At 35.4% G+C, this 18,738-nt stretch overlaps 1 protein-coding gene across 1 annotated transcript in view; it reads left to right on the forward strand.

The window, feature by feature from the left end:
• LOC306867101 (uncharacterized protein) overlaps positions 1 to 18,738 on the forward strand; it is a 44,601-nt gene that overhangs the window by 177 nt on the left and 25,686 nt on the right. The window contains exons 1-2 of the mRNA XM_079412622.1: positions 1 to 134; positions 3,055 to 3,156. The exon at positions 1 to 134 is cut by the window's left edge and continues 177 nt beyond it. Coding sequence (XP_079268748.1) covers positions 1 to 134; positions 3,055 to 3,156 — 236 coding nt within the window. The remainder of the gene's footprint in view (positions 135 to 3,054; positions 3,157 to 18,738) is intronic.

The following is an 18,738-nucleotide window of genomic DNA, read 5'->3' on the forward strand; positions in this document are numbered from 1 at the left end:
GGAGCGCGGGCAGACGAGCACCGAAGAGCGGCTCCAGACGACCTCCCGCCAGGGAAACTTCTGTATGCTCATCGTGATCGGAGAGATCGCGACAGAGCACCAGCTGCACACCGCCAGACAGCACATAGAGCGCGGTGAGCGTCATCTGACACGTTCAATAAATATGGCTTATGATTTTTCCAGATTTCTTTTTTCAAATCAAATTATTTTGTTGAATGAATATTTATTATTCACAGTGAACTGTGACAGATAGCCTACCAAATTTATTCTTATACCTATCTAAATTTATTAAGTCGTGATGGTATTACATGGTATTATATTGTCCAAAAATCATGATGTCTTGCATACTTCATCTTAACTTAATTCAACGCAACTTAACACCTATTTAGGCTGCATACTGTGCTGCGGTGGGCGTGTTCATTTAATTACTGACGCACTTCAGTCCTAAACAAACGACGTTGCTAATGTTAATTCCCAAATGATTACCAATGATATAATTTTCTTAATAGACATAATTAAGTAACTTCTACACATCGTCTGTCATGTGTACTTCTTTGGAGCGTTATATGATCTGATCAGACCATTGCATACTAGCTCCAGCAGCAGCAGCACACTGCGGCGACCTCGCCTGACTGCACGGAGCACTGCGCCATGAATTGTGCATTTTTGGATGAAATTGATGAAGCTGCAGTTTTGATGCTCTGTAAGGACGGGGATCTTGAGATATTGTTGTTGAAAATGTTGTTTATTTACCACTATATTTTGGGCAGGTGTTTAAACACACTATAGGCTGGTGATTAATTATGGCAGTAGGAGTGTCCCTAGTGTTTATTTTTCTTTCAAGCATAAAATAGTCAAGGAAAATGTGCATACAATCTCAGAAAAAAAGGAACAAACCTCTCACTGTGGTGATATCCTAAGGTATGAAAGCGAAAAAGTACAACTTTTTATATTTTTTACCCATAAATAATACATATTAGCACTTTAAAAGTTCATATTTGTACCTAAAGTGTATATATTTAGCTTTTGCATCTGTGGGTACCTTTTTGTAGCCTGTTATTCAATAAAAGCATCAAAGCTTAAGCAACTAAGAAGCGTCTAACATTTAAGCTTATGTGTAATAAACAGTTAAAAAATGAGCCCTTTAGCCCTTAACTTATGCCACGAAATGTGTTAAATATGTCTTAAAATAAAAGTATATAAATCTTTCATAGACGTTGTTTGCAGAGTTGTTAATTAAAATATCGTTTTTATCTTTTTAGCTTGTTACAATAATTCTATGAATTCTAATTGATTTTATGATTTCAACGTTTTAATTTAATTTAACTTTAATAATTAAATTAAAAGTGGCAGGAAAGTTCAAAGAAGTTATCAATTGTACTTTGGTTTAAAAGCAGCAAATAAATATAACATTTTAATTTTAGTGGTTGATTTTTGTTTACAGTGCACAAATCATCAACGAGTTTACAGAAAAGCTTATTAAATATTAAAATATTATTAAAGTACAAAGTTAAGTGTTTTCATATTTCAGAAAAGAAAACAGTTCTGATTCATTTTTATTGTAACTTCTTGGTTTAGTACTCTAAAATATGTTTTATTATTTATCTGCCAACTTTTTGTTCTCATAAAAGTTGGTTTGCTGAATGAACATTTTCTTTTCATAACTACTGGCATTTTGTCTAATGATCATGAAGCTTGACTTTGACTGTAAAACATTATATAAAATAACAAATCAGAGCTGCCAACTGCACAAACCTGAGAAACAGCCAAATTAGAACATAATATTCAGGGTCAACTAAACTTGTTATGCTACTCGCATTCAGTACATTTACAATCCTGACATGCTCACTCTGCAGCATTCTCTAATGTTTGAACGTCTAGAAATCTGAGGATTATCCCATTCCTCCTGACAGACTCTTAATCAGAAATTAGCATATCCATGAGAATAAAATCAATACTGTAAGGAATGTCTCGTGTTTCTATAGGCTGTGTAAATCTTATTCTGAGAAAACAGAAGTATCGGTTCATTACCTGTTTTAAATCCCAATGACACAGCATTTGCAGTGTTTGCAAGATTTACACTTCATCTACAAAGCAAAACAAAATCTGAGGAAAATAGTCCTTCATCTCTATGAAGAACAGAGGAGGAAGGACACAGCCGAGGAGAATTAAGAGGCATAGAGATTTCATTTCATTCCCTATTTCTTCAATTTGGACTTTGAAGTTCAGCACAGTAGGAGCTTAAGACATATCTAAAATTTTGGGATCTTATGTAACACTCAATGAATATTCTGAGCACAACACACTAGATCTCATGTTTAAAGCTATATGGCAGATGTCTGAGACCATAATAAAGACGGGTTGAAAAATTACTATTTAAATCTAAACTAAGTTTATAAAAAAAACTAAAAAACTTTAATTGATTCATTAAGTAATTAATATAAATATTTTAATTATTATTTATAATTAACAATTACGCTATTGCGATTATAGATAACTAATCAAATATTAATATGAATAAAATAGCACATTGAAATGTATTTTCATTTTTCAACTCAAGTTTTTACTCAAACTGATGTACGATATTGCATCACAATACTAAGTAATATAAAATATTAAGTAATATAATTGCAATTAATAAAATGGTATGATATACATTGATATACGCTATATATGAAAAGAGGAAGTTGATCATTTTGAACTCAACTTTTCACACAAATTGCTATCACATTTAAATACTAAGTAATAATACAAAATTAAGTAACATAATTTGTAAATAATAAAATAGTATGGTATATGTTAATATATGCTATATATACAAAAAGAGGAAATTTGTTCATTTTTAACTCAGCTTTTCACGCATTAATTCTAAAATAATTCTATAATATATAATTTAATAAAAAAAAAAATATGAAATACAGTATATGAAAAAAGAGGAAATGAGCTAAAAGCTCATTATATGAAGATGAGGGTGTGAATGAACATTGTGTACGCATGTAAACTTCAGGTACTTTGCTCATATTGATCATGTCACATGTCTCTCTGTACCTGCAGGTATCCGTTCCTGGGACATCGATGTGTCCGAATGTGACCTGGACCAACAACTACAGCTTTTCATAACCAGACATTCCGCCCAGTTCTCAGCCGAGGTCAGAGGTCAGTCCGATTGAAAGGATGACATCTCGATCCTGCAGTAGAGTTGAATGCAAATTAAGTCAGAAGTCTAAATGAAAATATACTGTATTAAAAGATAAAGCTCAAGCTAAATGAACAATTGCAAGGATAAGACTTAAAATTCCATTTATTTCCTGTATGCCACACATAAATAAATATTTTCAATTGGAGTCAAGCTGTTCATATGGCCAGCCCAAGGTCACACTGCGGTGATCTTGCTTACAGCTAGCTCACTCATAACACACACGATATGCAGCTAATGCAGCACTGAGAATCTCTCCACGAGGAGTCCAGCATGTGTGTTTGCATGGGTCCTGCTTCCACTGTACTGCCTGGCACAGTGGTAATCAAAGAGCTGTGTCAGGAGGAGAGGAGCTGCAGAGCCAGTGCTTGACTGCTGCAGTGTGTGTGCTGGGCGGGACGGGCCTTGATCTGTGTAGTGGGTTGAGTTGAGGCAGAATCATAAAGGCTCAAATGTGCCTCGGTGTAAGACAGGCCGTTTTATAAAAGTGATAAGCTGTTTTTCAAAGACTAGCATGCTATTCATTTTCTAACTGCTGAGAAAGGGCTTTACTACCCATTTTAAACCCTAAGCTGCTGTCAGAGGAGGTGAATGATACAGTAGTTGGAGACAAATTTCATGTAAATGGCAATGTAATTTAGCATGGACTGCTTTTGTTTTGAATATATATATAGGCTAGGCACAGGACTGCATGTGATCACTGATTATGTTCAAACCAACAGTGACTGCGAATGTCATAATGCTTTCATATAACAACAGAGTGCTGCAGAGATGATGTATTTCTGTGAGCCAAAACCCTTCAAACGATCATTTTAGCATTTCTGGTTGCATCATTCTGAAGTCAGTGGGTTTTTTGAACGGGTTTTTGGTTAAATGAGTTAAATAAGGTTTGTGGTTAACACAAGCTATTTTATTATGTGACATAAAACATTACCATTTTGTAGTTTGTTTATGGACTACATTTACATTTACAAAGTGTTTTGAGTTTTTTTGTGTGTTAATATTATTGCAAGCCTGGCAGAAAAAAACCCAAGTTCAAAAGTTTATGAAAGTAGCACATTTCTTCTCAATAAGCTACATTATTTGAAATATCATATCAGGTTAGTTCACCCAAAAATGAAAATTCTGTCATTAATTACTCACCCTCGTGTCGTTCCAAACACATAAGACCTTCGTTCATCTTCAGAACATAAATTAAAATATGTTTCATGAAATCCGAGAGCTTTCTGACCCTCCATAGACAGCAACGCAACAGACAAAAGTATTGAAAATGTATTCTCGTAGCTTCATAAAATTAAGGTTGAACTACTGATGTCACATGGACTATTTTAATGATGTCCTTACTACCTTTCTTGGTCTTGAACGTGTCAGTTGCGTTGCTGTCTAAGCAGGGTCAGAAAACTCTCAGATTTCATTAAAAATATCTTAATTTGTGTTCAGAAGATGAATGAAGGTCTTACTGGTTTGGAACGACATGAGGATGAGTAATTACTGACAGAATTTTTTATTTTTTTTGGTGAACTATCCCTTTAACACAATATGGGCCTAGTAATGCTAGGGTTAGAACAAAAGAGCGCTAATAGACTGCAGTGACAGAAAATGGATGGAATAAAGCTTGGGAGGTGGAGTTATGCCCTCTGACCCTTCTGAAGGGTGTGATGTGTGCTTAGATCAGATTGTGATGACTAGGGTGATACAAGGTTAACTACCACTAAAGGTTGATGTCTCAGATTGTGCTTTTCTCAAGGCCTGTCAGACATGAGGCTCCCGGGCTGATGGTGCAAATGGGACCACATTATCGATTCGACCGTATCATATTCAGTAAGCACCTTAGCATAGATCAATGAGATTCAAACTAAGAGGAATTCAGCGGTTGTCCTAGGGCACAAATAGATGTGTTTCTATTCTAATTGGAAACAAAATGATAGATAAAGTATTGGCTAAAATAATTGATTTGTCTAGGACTGATGGATGTTTTTTTTTACATTTTTCAGCCATATAAGCACTTTAAGTTGAATTCTTTTTTTATTATTAAGTATATACTGGAAGGGTTTTTTATGGTGTCCTCAATCCTTCCCTTACAAATCTCCTTGATAAATATAAAATGATAAACTGCTGCCATCTAATGGAGATTATGAGTAATGCGTAACATGTAAATAGAGGTAAAACCCCTATTTGAATAATATTTCAACCGTTTTGTAATTGTAGACACTCCTTGCATCCACATCTTCTTCTAATTTGTCATCTGTTTTGGTAAGTATTAGTTATAATACCTGATTATAACCTCACAGCTCTTGGGTGTGAACTGAACTGAGAGTTACTCAGCAGTTTGAATCCCTTTGAGAACTGAGAGCTGCTCCTTTGTGCTTTTCCTGTTAATGAACTGCAGGTGGCTAAAAGATACAGCTGTGTCATTCCTATTATGCAGCACATTTTCATGTCCCCATCATATATGTTGGAATATATTAGATAAAATATTAAACTCAATCATTTTAAAGATGGAAATTATATGTATCATTATATTAACTACAATTTTAAAAGCCTGGGGTCAATAATATTTTTTGACAGGAAATTTCTTTCAAATAAATGTTGTTCTTTTGAACTTTCTATTGATCTTGGATAGTATCCTGAAAAAACATGACATTTTCCACAAAGATATTAAGCAGCACAACTGTTTTCAACATTGATAATAATAGCAAATGTTTCTTAAGCATCAAATCAGCATATAAGAATGATTTCTAAAGGATCATGTGACACTGAAGACTGGAGTAATGATGCTGAAAATTCAGCTTTGCATCACAGGAATAAATTACATTTTAAAATATATTAATATAGAAAACAGTTATTTTAAATTGTAAAAATATTTCAAAAGTTTACTGTTTTTACTGTATTTTTGATCAAATAAGAACCTTTGGTGTGCGTAAACAAAATGTCATCCCTCCATTGTGCTAACTTCATATATGTATTTTTGTATACTTTTATATATAGAGAGAGAGAGACAGTGAAATAGAAAGCTAGCCCATTGGGAGAGATTGTCTTGTCATTGGTGTTAAGTTTCTCAGCTTGACCAGAGCATATTCATATTTTCAAAAGGTAAGTTCAAAAGTGCTGCGTAACAGGACTGATCCCTCCAGTGTCTGACAGAAACAAAGAAACAAGGCATTGTTTCTAAAATCAAAAAGTGTGTCACAGCAGGAATCACTTTGATCAGTCAGCTTTAGCTACGGCCGGTGTGTAGGTTCAGGGTGAGGAAACGGCATGATCATTGTTTTCATTTTTACTGAATCACTCAACCTCCTCCTCTCTTCTTCTACTATGTTTCCATGGTGACCTACATCTTGGCATGAGTCAAGGTGACCGTCGATGTGAGGGGCTAATGAGTGCGCTTTGCGAGGAGAGAAGTTCATGTGCACATTATAGCGACTGTTAACTGTTGTTACCCAATTAATATGACACTATATGGATTTATGATATCTTAATGTATTTTAAGGAATGCCTTGAGCAGGAATAGCAGCCTGCAGTAAAATGAATTGTTTGTACTTTGGTAATATCAGATACTGGCATAAATGGCTTTTTATTAAACTGTGACCACCACTGAATTAGCTGCTGACAAGCTTCATCCCCTCAAATATCCTATTAGAGAGACCGAATGAGACGTTTCGACCACTGTTATGCTCTATGAGTCAGCGGTTGGGAAGACTAATTGTCTGCAGGCGGGAAAGTAATGGTCTGGAGAAGAATTTTCTGATATTTCCAGTCCCGTCTGAGTCACATGTCCCCACGAGTCTATAATACCTAGAGAAAACTGAGAGTTAGCATTCCCATTCATCACGAAGGTAGTTTTTATCTGGCGTAGGTGATATATGTGAAGTAACCAGTCAAACCACGACCTCTTGACCTTGTCTATCACTTCTGTGAATGTCCTAGCTAACAGCACCTTGCTAGCGCTAACCAGAACCTGACCCAGACATTCCCTCTCATGTTGTCTGACACTATTGACAGTCGGAGACCCCAAACATATTTTAAGAGTGTTATTTTGCTTACGTTGCTGATGTTAATTTAGCATGCATAGACAAAATCTTTGCTTTAGCTGTTTAAAAGGAAGAAAGCGGAGTCATTTTCTTTAATGGAGTCACTGGGAGTGCACAAGGGTCCTTATGTACAAGTTAATGCCAGCCATTTGACTCTTTCCTTTTTCTCTCAGGATACACACAAAGGAAATTGGTACTCTAGAGCTGAGCCCTCAAGCAGGACGTATTTATAATACAAGCACTGCACCATAATTATGAATTTCACTGATGCTGAGGGGGAAGTGAACGATCACATGATTTTCAGGCAGACTGATAATTAAGGCCCAAAGCCAAAACTTCATACCTCTGAAAATTTTAAAAGCTCTTTTGAAGTATAGGCTTATTAGATTAGATTAGATTCAACTTTATTGTCATTGGACAGGGCAACGAAATGCAGTTAGCATCTAACCAGAAGTGCAATAAGCAGAGGTACAGGATATACAGTGCCTACAATATGTTACATATGTACAGAATATACAGATAAGGCAGTAGTACTATGGACACTTATGTATGGAAGCCTGTTTCCGCCACTGAATAAAAAATAGAATAAAGGTTATTGTGGCTTTTTATCTCACAATTTTGACTTTTTTAAACAGAATTGTGAGTTATAAAGTCAGAATTACGATTTATGAAGTCACAATTGTGAGATAAAAACTCGCAATTTTGACTTTTTTTCTCGCAATTGCGAGTTTATATCTCGCAACTTTGACTTTTTTTTCTCAGAATTGTGACATATAAACTCGCAATTGCGAGTTATAAAATCAGAATTGCATAATATAAACTTGCCTAAAAAAGATGCCTCATACCCAACAAATGCTGAATTTTAGGTGATGAAATAAAGCAGAATACTAGAATTCAATATAAAAAGTGCACAGGAAAGGGCTGCTGCTCTTGACACCAGCAAAAGATAAAGTTCATACACGTACATCGTGGCCTTAAGGGAATGAGGTGGAGGTAAGAGGTAAATATATCCACTAAATATTATTCATCTCTGAAAATCTATTTATCCAGTTCTGGGCTGTACAATATTTGTAAGCGCTAGAGCAAACACAATCCCCTCAGTTGTTTGAGCAATCTTGATCAGGCTTTTGTTTTCGACTGATACAAAAGGCAATTGAGACGTTCGTGGCTACGCACTGAAATGAGGAATACAAAAAAAACACTCAAGCTGATTAAATATCATTTGTGTTTTGACTTGCAGTTTTATGCATTTTAATATTTAATTTTATGAACATCACCTTAACATGTTTCAGTGGGGATTTTTTTGTGAAAATGTTTATGTGACCACAAACCATAAGTAAAGTGAGCAGATACTGGGTAAGTTTGGTAACTTGCCTTGACTTTGGAAACAATCACTGGTTTTGGTTAATATGAAAGAGTTTATATATTCATATTATGCATCATAGTATATGTCATTCTACTACCTTTCAAAAGTTTGAGATCAGTAAGAATTTTAAAAGATATTAGTACTTTTATTCAGCAGTGATGCATTAAACTGCTCAAAAGTAACAGTAAATATGTTTATAATTTTGCAAAAGATTTATGTTTCAAATTGAACAGTTTTCAACATTGAGAATAATAATAAATGTTTCTTGAGTAGCAAATAAGCATATTAGATTGATTTCTGAAAGATCGTGTGACACTGAAGACTGAAAATTAAGCTTTTCTATGACCAGAATAAATTATATCTTGAAATATTTTCAAATGATATCCAGTTGTTTTAAATTGTAATAATATTTCAAAATATTACTGTTTTACTATATTTTGATCAAATAAATTCAGCATAAATTACCTCCAAAAACATAAAAAAATCTGATGAAAGTTTTTGAACAGTAGTATACACAGTATACTGTATTTAAATTACTGACCATATTTTTGTTGTTGTTTCAAAAAGACATATTATAGTGTTTTAGAGCCATTCATTCATGCAATTTGTGCTGACATCCTGAACAGTGGAGGGAAGTCAGTCATGCATAATTGAGGCTGTTCAATAATTTATGATTTGTATATCGATAACACTGCAGATTCCGTTTGAGTCAAAGCACTAAAAAATACCTGGCACTGATTTGATCTTTACTTCATCTGTATGTTGTTTTTAATGAGTCATTAGATGGATGCATTGGTAATGACAGTAAGGACATTTTAACAGCATTTAATCATTAATTAAATTACATGAATGAATAAACTACTCAGAGGGAAAGTGAGAGAGAATATCATTTGTTTGCTCTATTTATTTCACAATCACAACCCATATGAATGAGAAATAAAATAAGACATTGAATCTTCATAAATTTAGCCTTTGCTGATTATCTGTGCTGATTTGACTGTGAATTACATCTGGAAAGCATATCAAAATATATCAGGATTGTTCCACAGAGGGGGAAATTGAAAATATGGCCTGTCTGGCAGAATGAGCTCAGCAGAAAAAAAAAACACTGCACCAAAATTCAGTTTCCTTATCATGCCATAAAGCCATGCAGTGCCTCATTCAGTCAAGTGCTCATTCAGTAAGGCTGTAATAAACTATAAAAAACATGAAATGATAATATGACATTTCTGGGTGAAACAGACAAAATGTATGGCAGAACTTGATTGAATCCATTGAGAATTGACTGGATTGTGAAAGTGGTCTTATGTAACAGGTGGTTGAAATGGAGGGGCTGAAAATAAGAGGGCTTGGTAAAAGAGAGTAGGCTTCATTTTTATTTCATATTGACTTTTTGCCAAATCTTCTTGACCTAAAAAGTGGCATTTATACGAATCGAAAACAGATAATTGGAAGATGCTCAGATACTCGGATGGACACTTTACCATCCCATAAGGTTAGAAAATAAATTCAAATGTAGTACCTACTCAGACAGTATGGGATTTTGGTTTTTTAAAAGTTAAAATTATGATTTTTAAAAGTTAAGTGTCACATTTTTTAGAACGCTGTGTCATGAGACCCTTAAAAAATGCCAACACAAAGGTCAAATATGTCTGTCTAGCTTTCCACAAGTAAAGCAGTCTTTTAGGCACCTTTCGCACAGATGCTTGGCAGTGGAACGAAAAAGTTTTAAAAGTTAAAGGGGTCATATGACGATGTTAAAATAACATTATTTTGTGTATGTAATGCAGTGTTTACACCATTTAAGGTAAAAAAAAAACATTATTTTCCACATACTGTACATTATTGTTGCTCCTGTCTGCCCCACCTTTCTGAAATGTGTCGATTTTTACAAAGCTCATCATTCTGAAAAGCACGGTGTGCTCTGATTGGCCAGCTATCCAGTGCATTGTGATTGGCCGAATATCTCAAGCATGTGACGGAAATGTTATGCCCCTTACTGTATTTGGAAACACAGCGTCTCCACGACATGGTGGCGACTGAAACAATATATAGTGAGAATAAAAGTTACAGAGTTGCAGAGGGGGGTGCGGTGGGTGCTTGAGCACCTGCCCCTTTTCCCCTTGATGCCCAAAGTGCCCTTTTGTCAAGGCAATTTTATAATTTTTTTTGTACTTAAACGCCCTTTTGTGAAGGCCTACCCAATCTAACTATTAGTAAAATTAATTAATAATAAATAAAATTATCCACATGATGACCTTTCACCTGACGATCTCATCCGGGACGATCGCTCACGTTTAGACACCTTTAGTAATTTAGGGCACCACACCAGGATGCCTTCAATAACGTCCGCGGCTGCCGTAAGTGGAGTTCTCAGCGGAGCGGTGTGCTTGTAAACTTATATTATTGAATTATTATTATTTTATGAGAACGGCGTGAAGAGATTATGCACAGCTGTTGTTTATATTGCTGTGTGTAGCCAGAGGAAACAAGGTTAGCTGCAGCAAGGGGCTACAATATTTTTGTTCAATGTTTTCCTAATGACAATTTTATGATTGGTTTATAAAAGCTATACGAACACCTTTTTCCCATTTTTATCACAGAATAATTCAGGAAATATATTTTATAGTTTCTATACTAAAGTATATGTCAATCAGTACTGCATTTTTCATATAGTTTATTTATTACCTGGAGATAACTTGAAAACACACACATAAACCATATATTTTCGCAATCATGTGTTTATTGTCTTCACGTTTCATCAGTAAAACGTTTCTGCTTTTTATTCAGCTCAGCTACAGCAATAGCCTGTGTATTTGTCCATATTAGGGATTTCCTGCGCGTCATAAGTTTCTGCGCGAGAGCGCCCTCTGGCTTCGAGTATGAATGAAACATGCACTGCACGAGAGTGTTCAGCTCTCCTGATATTCACATCTCCTCATTTTGGATATGAATAAAACGTCAGGTCATGTCCCTTTTAATTTAACCTCTATGTGAAAACACCTGCTCTAGCTCGAATAAAGTGCGGGGGACGAATTTACATTTGATTAAAATTAATATTAAATATTAAAAATGCAGCTAACGTAGTTCTACACACAGCAAAGGTGCTTGTTCTCTTTCGTTCTTGCTGTTTAATTGGGAAAAGTTTAAAGTGTGTCGAGGTGTCTTGTCTTTTTATGTTATCTGACTAAAAACTATTCTTGAACTATTATTATTATTATTACAGTATTTATTTTAAAAAAAGGTAGAGTGCCTTAAAATATTTATCATAACACTGGTAAAACAGGCTGATTTTCTCGTCCTCCGAATTATACTTATCAGTCCTGTTTTTATAATCATTATCATTCAAAAAAATGAATAAATTCAGAAGAGGATTAGAATAGAATGCTATTTTAAATAAGACAGGATAATTTTTTTCTACAACAACAACAACAGTGTTTACAACAGCAAAACCACCATATCATGTAAACTCAATAACAACAACAACAACAATAATAATAATATAATTCCAGAGTGATTAAGAGGTGCAAAAAAGGTCTTTAACATTTAAACTTAAAATGGTCTATTCTGTTCTGTGTTTCTTCTTCAAACCTGCGTCATGGCATTTGCTGCTGTATCAATACAGAAGCATCCATTTCGATACACATATCAGCAAGGAACGCAGTCCATGTGCCCCTTTTATACTTTGAGCACCTGCCCCTCCAAAGGTGACGTAGATTTGTGGGGGCGTGTTTGAATGAGGTGTTTTAGGAGGGCGTGGACAAGTCTTTTATAGAGAATATCTCTTTGGGTTTGAGACTTAAGTCTTTGCAACTTTACAGATCTTATCTATGCATGAACAGCTTGTAACACTCCAAAGACAAAGGAAAACCTGAGAATGGATGAGAATGGATGCCAGAGGTTTATAATTGGCCTATAGGGGTAAATGGCATATAACATGCAATCGGCCTATACAGTGGGGATCGAAAGTTTGGGAACCCCTTGCAGAATCTGTGAAAATGTGGATAATTTTACCAAAATAAGAGAGATCATACAAAATGCATGTTATTTTTTATTTAGTACTGTCCTGAGTAAGATATTTTCCATAAAAGATGTTTACATATAGTCCACAAGACAAAAAAATAGCTGAAATTATTAAAATAACCACATTCAAAAGTTTGAGAACCCTTGGTTCTTAATACTGTGTGTGGTTACCTGGATGATCTACGATTGTTTTTTTGTTTTGTGATGGTTGTTCATGAGTCCCTTGTTTGTTCTGAACAGTTAAACTGAGCGCTGTTCTTCAGAAAAATCCTCCAGGTCCTGCAGAATCTTCAGTTTTCCAGCATCTTTTGCATATTTGAACCCTTTCCAGCAGTAACTGTATGATTTTGAGATCCACCTTTTCACACTGAGGATGATTGAGGGACTCAAACACAACAATTAAAAAAGGTTCAAACATTCACTGATGTTCCTGAAGGAAACACGATGCATTAAGAGCCGGGGGTGAAAACTTTTTGAATTTGAAGATCAAGGTAAATTGTACTTCATTTGTCTTCCAGGAAACATGCAAGTATCTTCTGTCGCGTCAGAAGGGCAGTACTAAATGGAAAAATATGATATTTCAACAAAATAAGAAAAATTTGGACATCTTCATCCTGTTGTCCAAGGGACTCATGAACAACCATCACCAAGGGTTCCCAAACTTTTGAATGTGGTTATTTTAATAATTTCAGCTATTTTTTTGTCTTGTGGACTATATGTAAACATCTTTTATGGAAAATATCTTACTCAGGACAGTACTAAATAAAAAATAACATGCATTTTGTATGATCTCTCTTATTTTGGTAAAATTATCCACATTTTCACAGATTCTGCAAGGGGTTCCCAAACTTTCGCATGCCACTGTATAATGTAATATAATATTAGACATGAAAGGGTTACTTGTGGTGCATTGAAAGTATCACTAACTCCCCCTCCTCTCCACCTAACCCCTCTTCTTCAGACAGTAGCTGCATCTGTAGTTTAATTGGAGGGTGGCTGCAGCTGGAGTTGCTGCAACCATCCCGCTCTCCTCGAGAACCCAAATCTGCCAACCCACACACACTCTCCGGCCCCTCCCACACACACACACACACACACACACACACAGCAGTGACTGCGCTCCAGAACACCCATCAGTCGCGAGACACACGACGCTCTGTTAAAGTGGCCCGCTTCAGCATACGGTATGTATCACTTTCTGTCATGCAGACTACAGAGACAGCGTTCTAGCGTGCGATGCGGTCTCTGGCGCGACTTTTACGCAGTGTCGCAGTGGTCCGGACAAAGAGTCTTGCGATGCAAACAGTCAGCATCGCAACGTCAACAGTCAGTTATGAGACTGTGACGTCGCGGAGGGTGCGTATCCTTATTTGACCGCATATTTGTCTTATACTTGACGTTATTAATGACTTTGATCGCGTACTCGTGGCTTATATGGGGCGCGAGACATACGCATTATGATGCGTTTCAGTTGCGATGACGACGAAAGAATTAGGTAATTAAACGTCCAGACAGTCGTTTAAATCTACATGTAATTGCGACATATGTCTCGGGGACAGAGTGTATTATCAACACCTTACTGTGCTTTATCCAAACTAACTGGATTCATTTAGGTGATGGGCGGAGGTTGGCGGAGAGCTCGCGCGGACTGGCTAACTTTGTGTTGCGTTGAATTTTTGTTTTTATTATTTATTATATAACAGGTTGTGAAATTATTTGTGCGTTTGACAGTAGCTATTTGAAGTGGTCTTGTTATTTTATTATTTTTATTATACCACGAGAAGACATTATTTGCTGCATGACGCACTTCTACATTGAGATATTTTAGGGAGGCTGTGTTAAGATGCTAAACGTCTTTGTCTGGAGAAATATATTATGCTCAGAAGTTGTGAGGTATGATCTGAAGTGTTCATGTTAGAGTTGGTGAAATTATTTGAACGATTTTGGTTCATTAACGATTCATTTAGTACTTTTGTAAGATAAAATTTTGGACAAAAGAGATTTAATTATTATTGCTGCAGATCGTTTTAGATTTCCACAAAATATTCCTGTGTGAGATATATTTATTGAAACTTGGGTTTCACAGATATTTTAGATGAATTAAACGCAATAAAGTATATATTAAAAAATAAAAATGTGGTAACAATTTAGTTCATTCCAAAAAAAATACCACGGATTCCAATAAAACGTAGCCTATTTTTAGGAGACAGTCTGGAAAGTCTTATTATTATTAAAAAAAATGAGTCTAAATGAGTCATTTGAATACAATAACCTCTCTGACTGATGTTTTTTATTAACTGCTGTAGCCTATGTTTTGATTCTTCATTAAAGAACCGTCTCAAAAGATTCATTCGTTTGAGAATCAGAAAACACTGCTCACTAAAAAGAACCGTCTCAAGATTTTCGGATTAATGAGTCATATAAACACAATAAGTTCTTCAACAGTCTATGGTTAACTTTAAAGAGCCAGCTCAGGACTGCCGTACGATTTGATTCAGTAAAAAGAGCCGACTTAAAAGACTCATTTGTTCTACAGTAAAATGACAATTACAAAATATTGGCTCTGTCTCAAAATATTGCAAGATGCCTTCCTCGATAGCATTCCACGGAACTTATAATGCTGCCTGAGTAAGCAGTTCAGTTCAGAATTTTTTAATCAGTTTCGACAGTCATCTCTACCATTTTTTTATAATTTTTCTAAACAGCAATTCCACTAAATTCAGGCTTTTAATTGCTGTAATTCTAAAATATAAAATTGTACAAAATCTTGGTACATTTATAAAGATTTAGCAATCAATTAAGATGCTGTCTAGCTTGTCTGTAAGATTTTACAGCCACTGATTCGTTTGCTGCTCTGTGACTCAGCGTTGCTGTCTGTGACTCCTTTTCTCTTTCCTCCTTCTCTCTCTTTCTGTTTGCAATATGGTTGTGCATCTGGCCACTTAAGGACCATTCACGAAAAACAATGACTAAATGGATGACTCGCTCCATGTTTGAATATCATTGTGGAGGCCAATTAAACCCACAAAACGACTCTTTTGCTTCATTCGGCACAGCTGACATTTGAGTCGTAAAACTGTTTTACTCTGAATTTATCGATATCATAGGACAAAAAACATTAATGAACCAAATAAGACCTGCTTGAACTAAATGATCTAAGTACGCTAATTGATATCATAAAGAGGTTATGGTGTTGTTAACTTTTAAGGAGATACTGGGGACTATTTTAAGTACATTTGTTTGTCATCTCAGTGCTGAAATGATTCAGTCGTTCCTTAGTTCTCTTTTCTGATGCAACTATCTGGGTGGGATTTTTACATGGAGAAACACCCACTGACAGCATCAGCTGCTGAGTCATTGTCCCATTGGTACTGGTAGTAGCCTAAAGCAAAGTATGGTTTAGTGGGCCTGCTTTACTTTGAGTGCCTGCTGTAATATGAGATGAAAGTTCCTTCAAAATACATAATCTTATTTAATTGCCCTTGTTTTGTGGCAGTGTGCTCTGTTATAGGCTTTAGAGAGATTCTTTATTAAGCTTTCATGATATCATTGATGCGAGGCTCAATGTTAGGACACTGAAGGGCACGTTCATCTGCCACAGAGTAAAAATGGGCCACTGAATACATTAAAGACAAGGGCGATTGGGCTTTACCAAAGTGACTCTTTGTCACACTTTGTTCCGTTTGACATTGGAAAATGCTGAGAAAGGAACAGCCATTTTAGTCCCACAGTTTCCATGGACAACATAGATGAATGGTCCAACATAGAAAATATTAGCAACTCAACTTTGGATTTATTGGATAATCCTTCCAGATTTAGGAACAGTCATTTGAGACAAACAACCTCTCATTTACTCGGCGGAAATGGACACAATTTAAGTGGCAGGTTCCCGTCTGTGGATTGTAGCACTTTTAATTACAAATGTCTCTCTGTGTCCTCAAACGTTTGATCAGAATGATTGCTTTGCTGTGGTCAAAACAAACCATTAAATTGTAATTTACTTGAGTCAGCTCATTAACCGATTTAAATGTATACCGGTAGAACTCTATATAACGGCTCATGGCAACTGCTCATTAAGTTTGTATTAAAGCAGTTTTCAATATAGGGAGAATTTGAGCGGTCTTGATGAAAGATCGGTTGACCTGCACAAAAGCGCAGACTTGTGATCGAGTTAAATGTGTTGAAAATGAGATGTGATGTCACAAGCTCTTGGTGTGAACTGCTCACGGTCAAAGCGAGGTGATATGATGTTTTACTCTCACATTTGCTCCAAGCTCAACCTTTGGTGACATATTTCAGTCTTTTATTCAGTTCTTTGAAGGTCGTTTGTGTTGGTAGGTATGTGGGTGAGTGCGCAAACGGCCATCATCCTTGGGAGCTAGCAAATTCAGTGTGGGAGGATCATCCTCTCTTTCCTTTGTAGTGCTACAGTGAGAATTCCTCCACTGCTGTTGAATCCCTTTGGTCTAAATTGACCTGTGTAAATTGTTGCTTGTTCTGGTTTATGATCCTTTACCTCATTGTATGTTAATCATACAGATTGCCTTAGGAGATGTTCTGCGTTAAATGTTGTTGGTGCAGTTCTTTGTGTGAAATGTTACTGCAGCAGGACTTTATATTGGGAATGTGGAATGAAAGCATCTGTAATCTGTGAGTTAAATGTAAGCTAGCTTGAGCTCAATAATACATCTTTAAATGATCAATAATGCATTTGGATGAGACATTGCCACCCAATATGGTAACATAAAATAATGCATAAAATAAAATAAACACAGGTATCAGAACTTGTTTTAGATTAGCTAACCTTAACATTATGTGGTTTATAAGATTGTTGCTGACCAAATAAATGGTCAAGAAATACTGGTTTGGGTCGAAATAATTTTGTAGATTGCACAAATTTTCCTAGTAAAAATACAAAAAGTTCAACAAAATTAATGTTATTTAAAATATTATTATTATTTATCTCTGTTCCAAGTTACTTTTAAATGAGCTAGTTAGCTAACGTATTTAACGACAACTTAACGTCTCGATTTTAAGTTTTCTTTGTCTTATTGGTTGTATGTTTTTCTAAACTGTTGTCAATGGGTTTTATGTAGTCAGTAGCAATAACTGTTTTAAGTCCCAAGATGGCGAAAATTAGCTAGCTTGCATTAATATTAAAATAGAGACCATGAGCGGTACGAGAGACATGAAAGTAGCGCATTGTTGTTGCCGCAATGGACAATATCTGTAGCGGTCATTATATAAAGTACTTTATCATTTGATTTTCAGTCACTAGTACACAATGTTACATTTTCAAATAAAAAAAAATCCTCCACTCTTTTTAATAGGATCTCTTCAAAAGCCTGAATAATATTTTGAACGAAAAGATTTATGATAGGCTTAATACAGCATACAGCTATCTGGCTGTGCTCATGTATCTTCTAAAGGCCTTGAGTACTTTCAGTTGTTAATAGTAATTTGAATAGTCTATTCTAATGTTAAATGAATTATGCATGAAACAGGTCACCCTGTGCAAAATGACCCACTATTTACTTTGATATGTAAGATGACAACATGAATATTTCTAGATCTGTTTACATACTACACTGAAAAAATTATTCATTGAATTACTACATTTTTTTAAGGTAAGCAGTTGCAATCGATTGATTTTAGCTTCATTTAAATAAACAAATTTAGTAGACTAACCTTCAGCATTTCAATATTTTTATTTAAATGTAAATAAATATTTAAATATTTTTATTTAATTTAAAGTGTTTGCAACCACGTACCTTAAAAAAATGTAGTATAATTTTTTTTCCGTGTATCAGATGTTATGATTAGATGCATATGTTTTCAAATCCACTCATAAGCTGTCTGTAAATCATCTGGTTAAGGGACTGTGGAAACACTGACATTTCAGAGCAGATGCTGACTCACAGAACAGACCCATGTCCTCTCTTTGAGCAGAAAGTGTCCACTATTTATACGCTTTTCTACATGCTTTCATAAGCACTCCTCTATATTGTAGTTAAAACCTGTTATTAACATCTCAGCATGTGTATTTTTCCATCACTTGGTATGTAGTCATGACATTTCTTTTATTTGAACTGCTTGCCCACTATTGTGCTGGGTATATATTA

This window comes from Barbus barbus (assembly GCF_936440315.1).
Source record: "Barbus barbus genome assembly, chromosome: 48".
Taxonomy (NCBI): domain Eukaryota; kingdom Metazoa; phylum Chordata; class Actinopteri; order Cypriniformes; family Cyprinidae; genus Barbus; species Barbus barbus.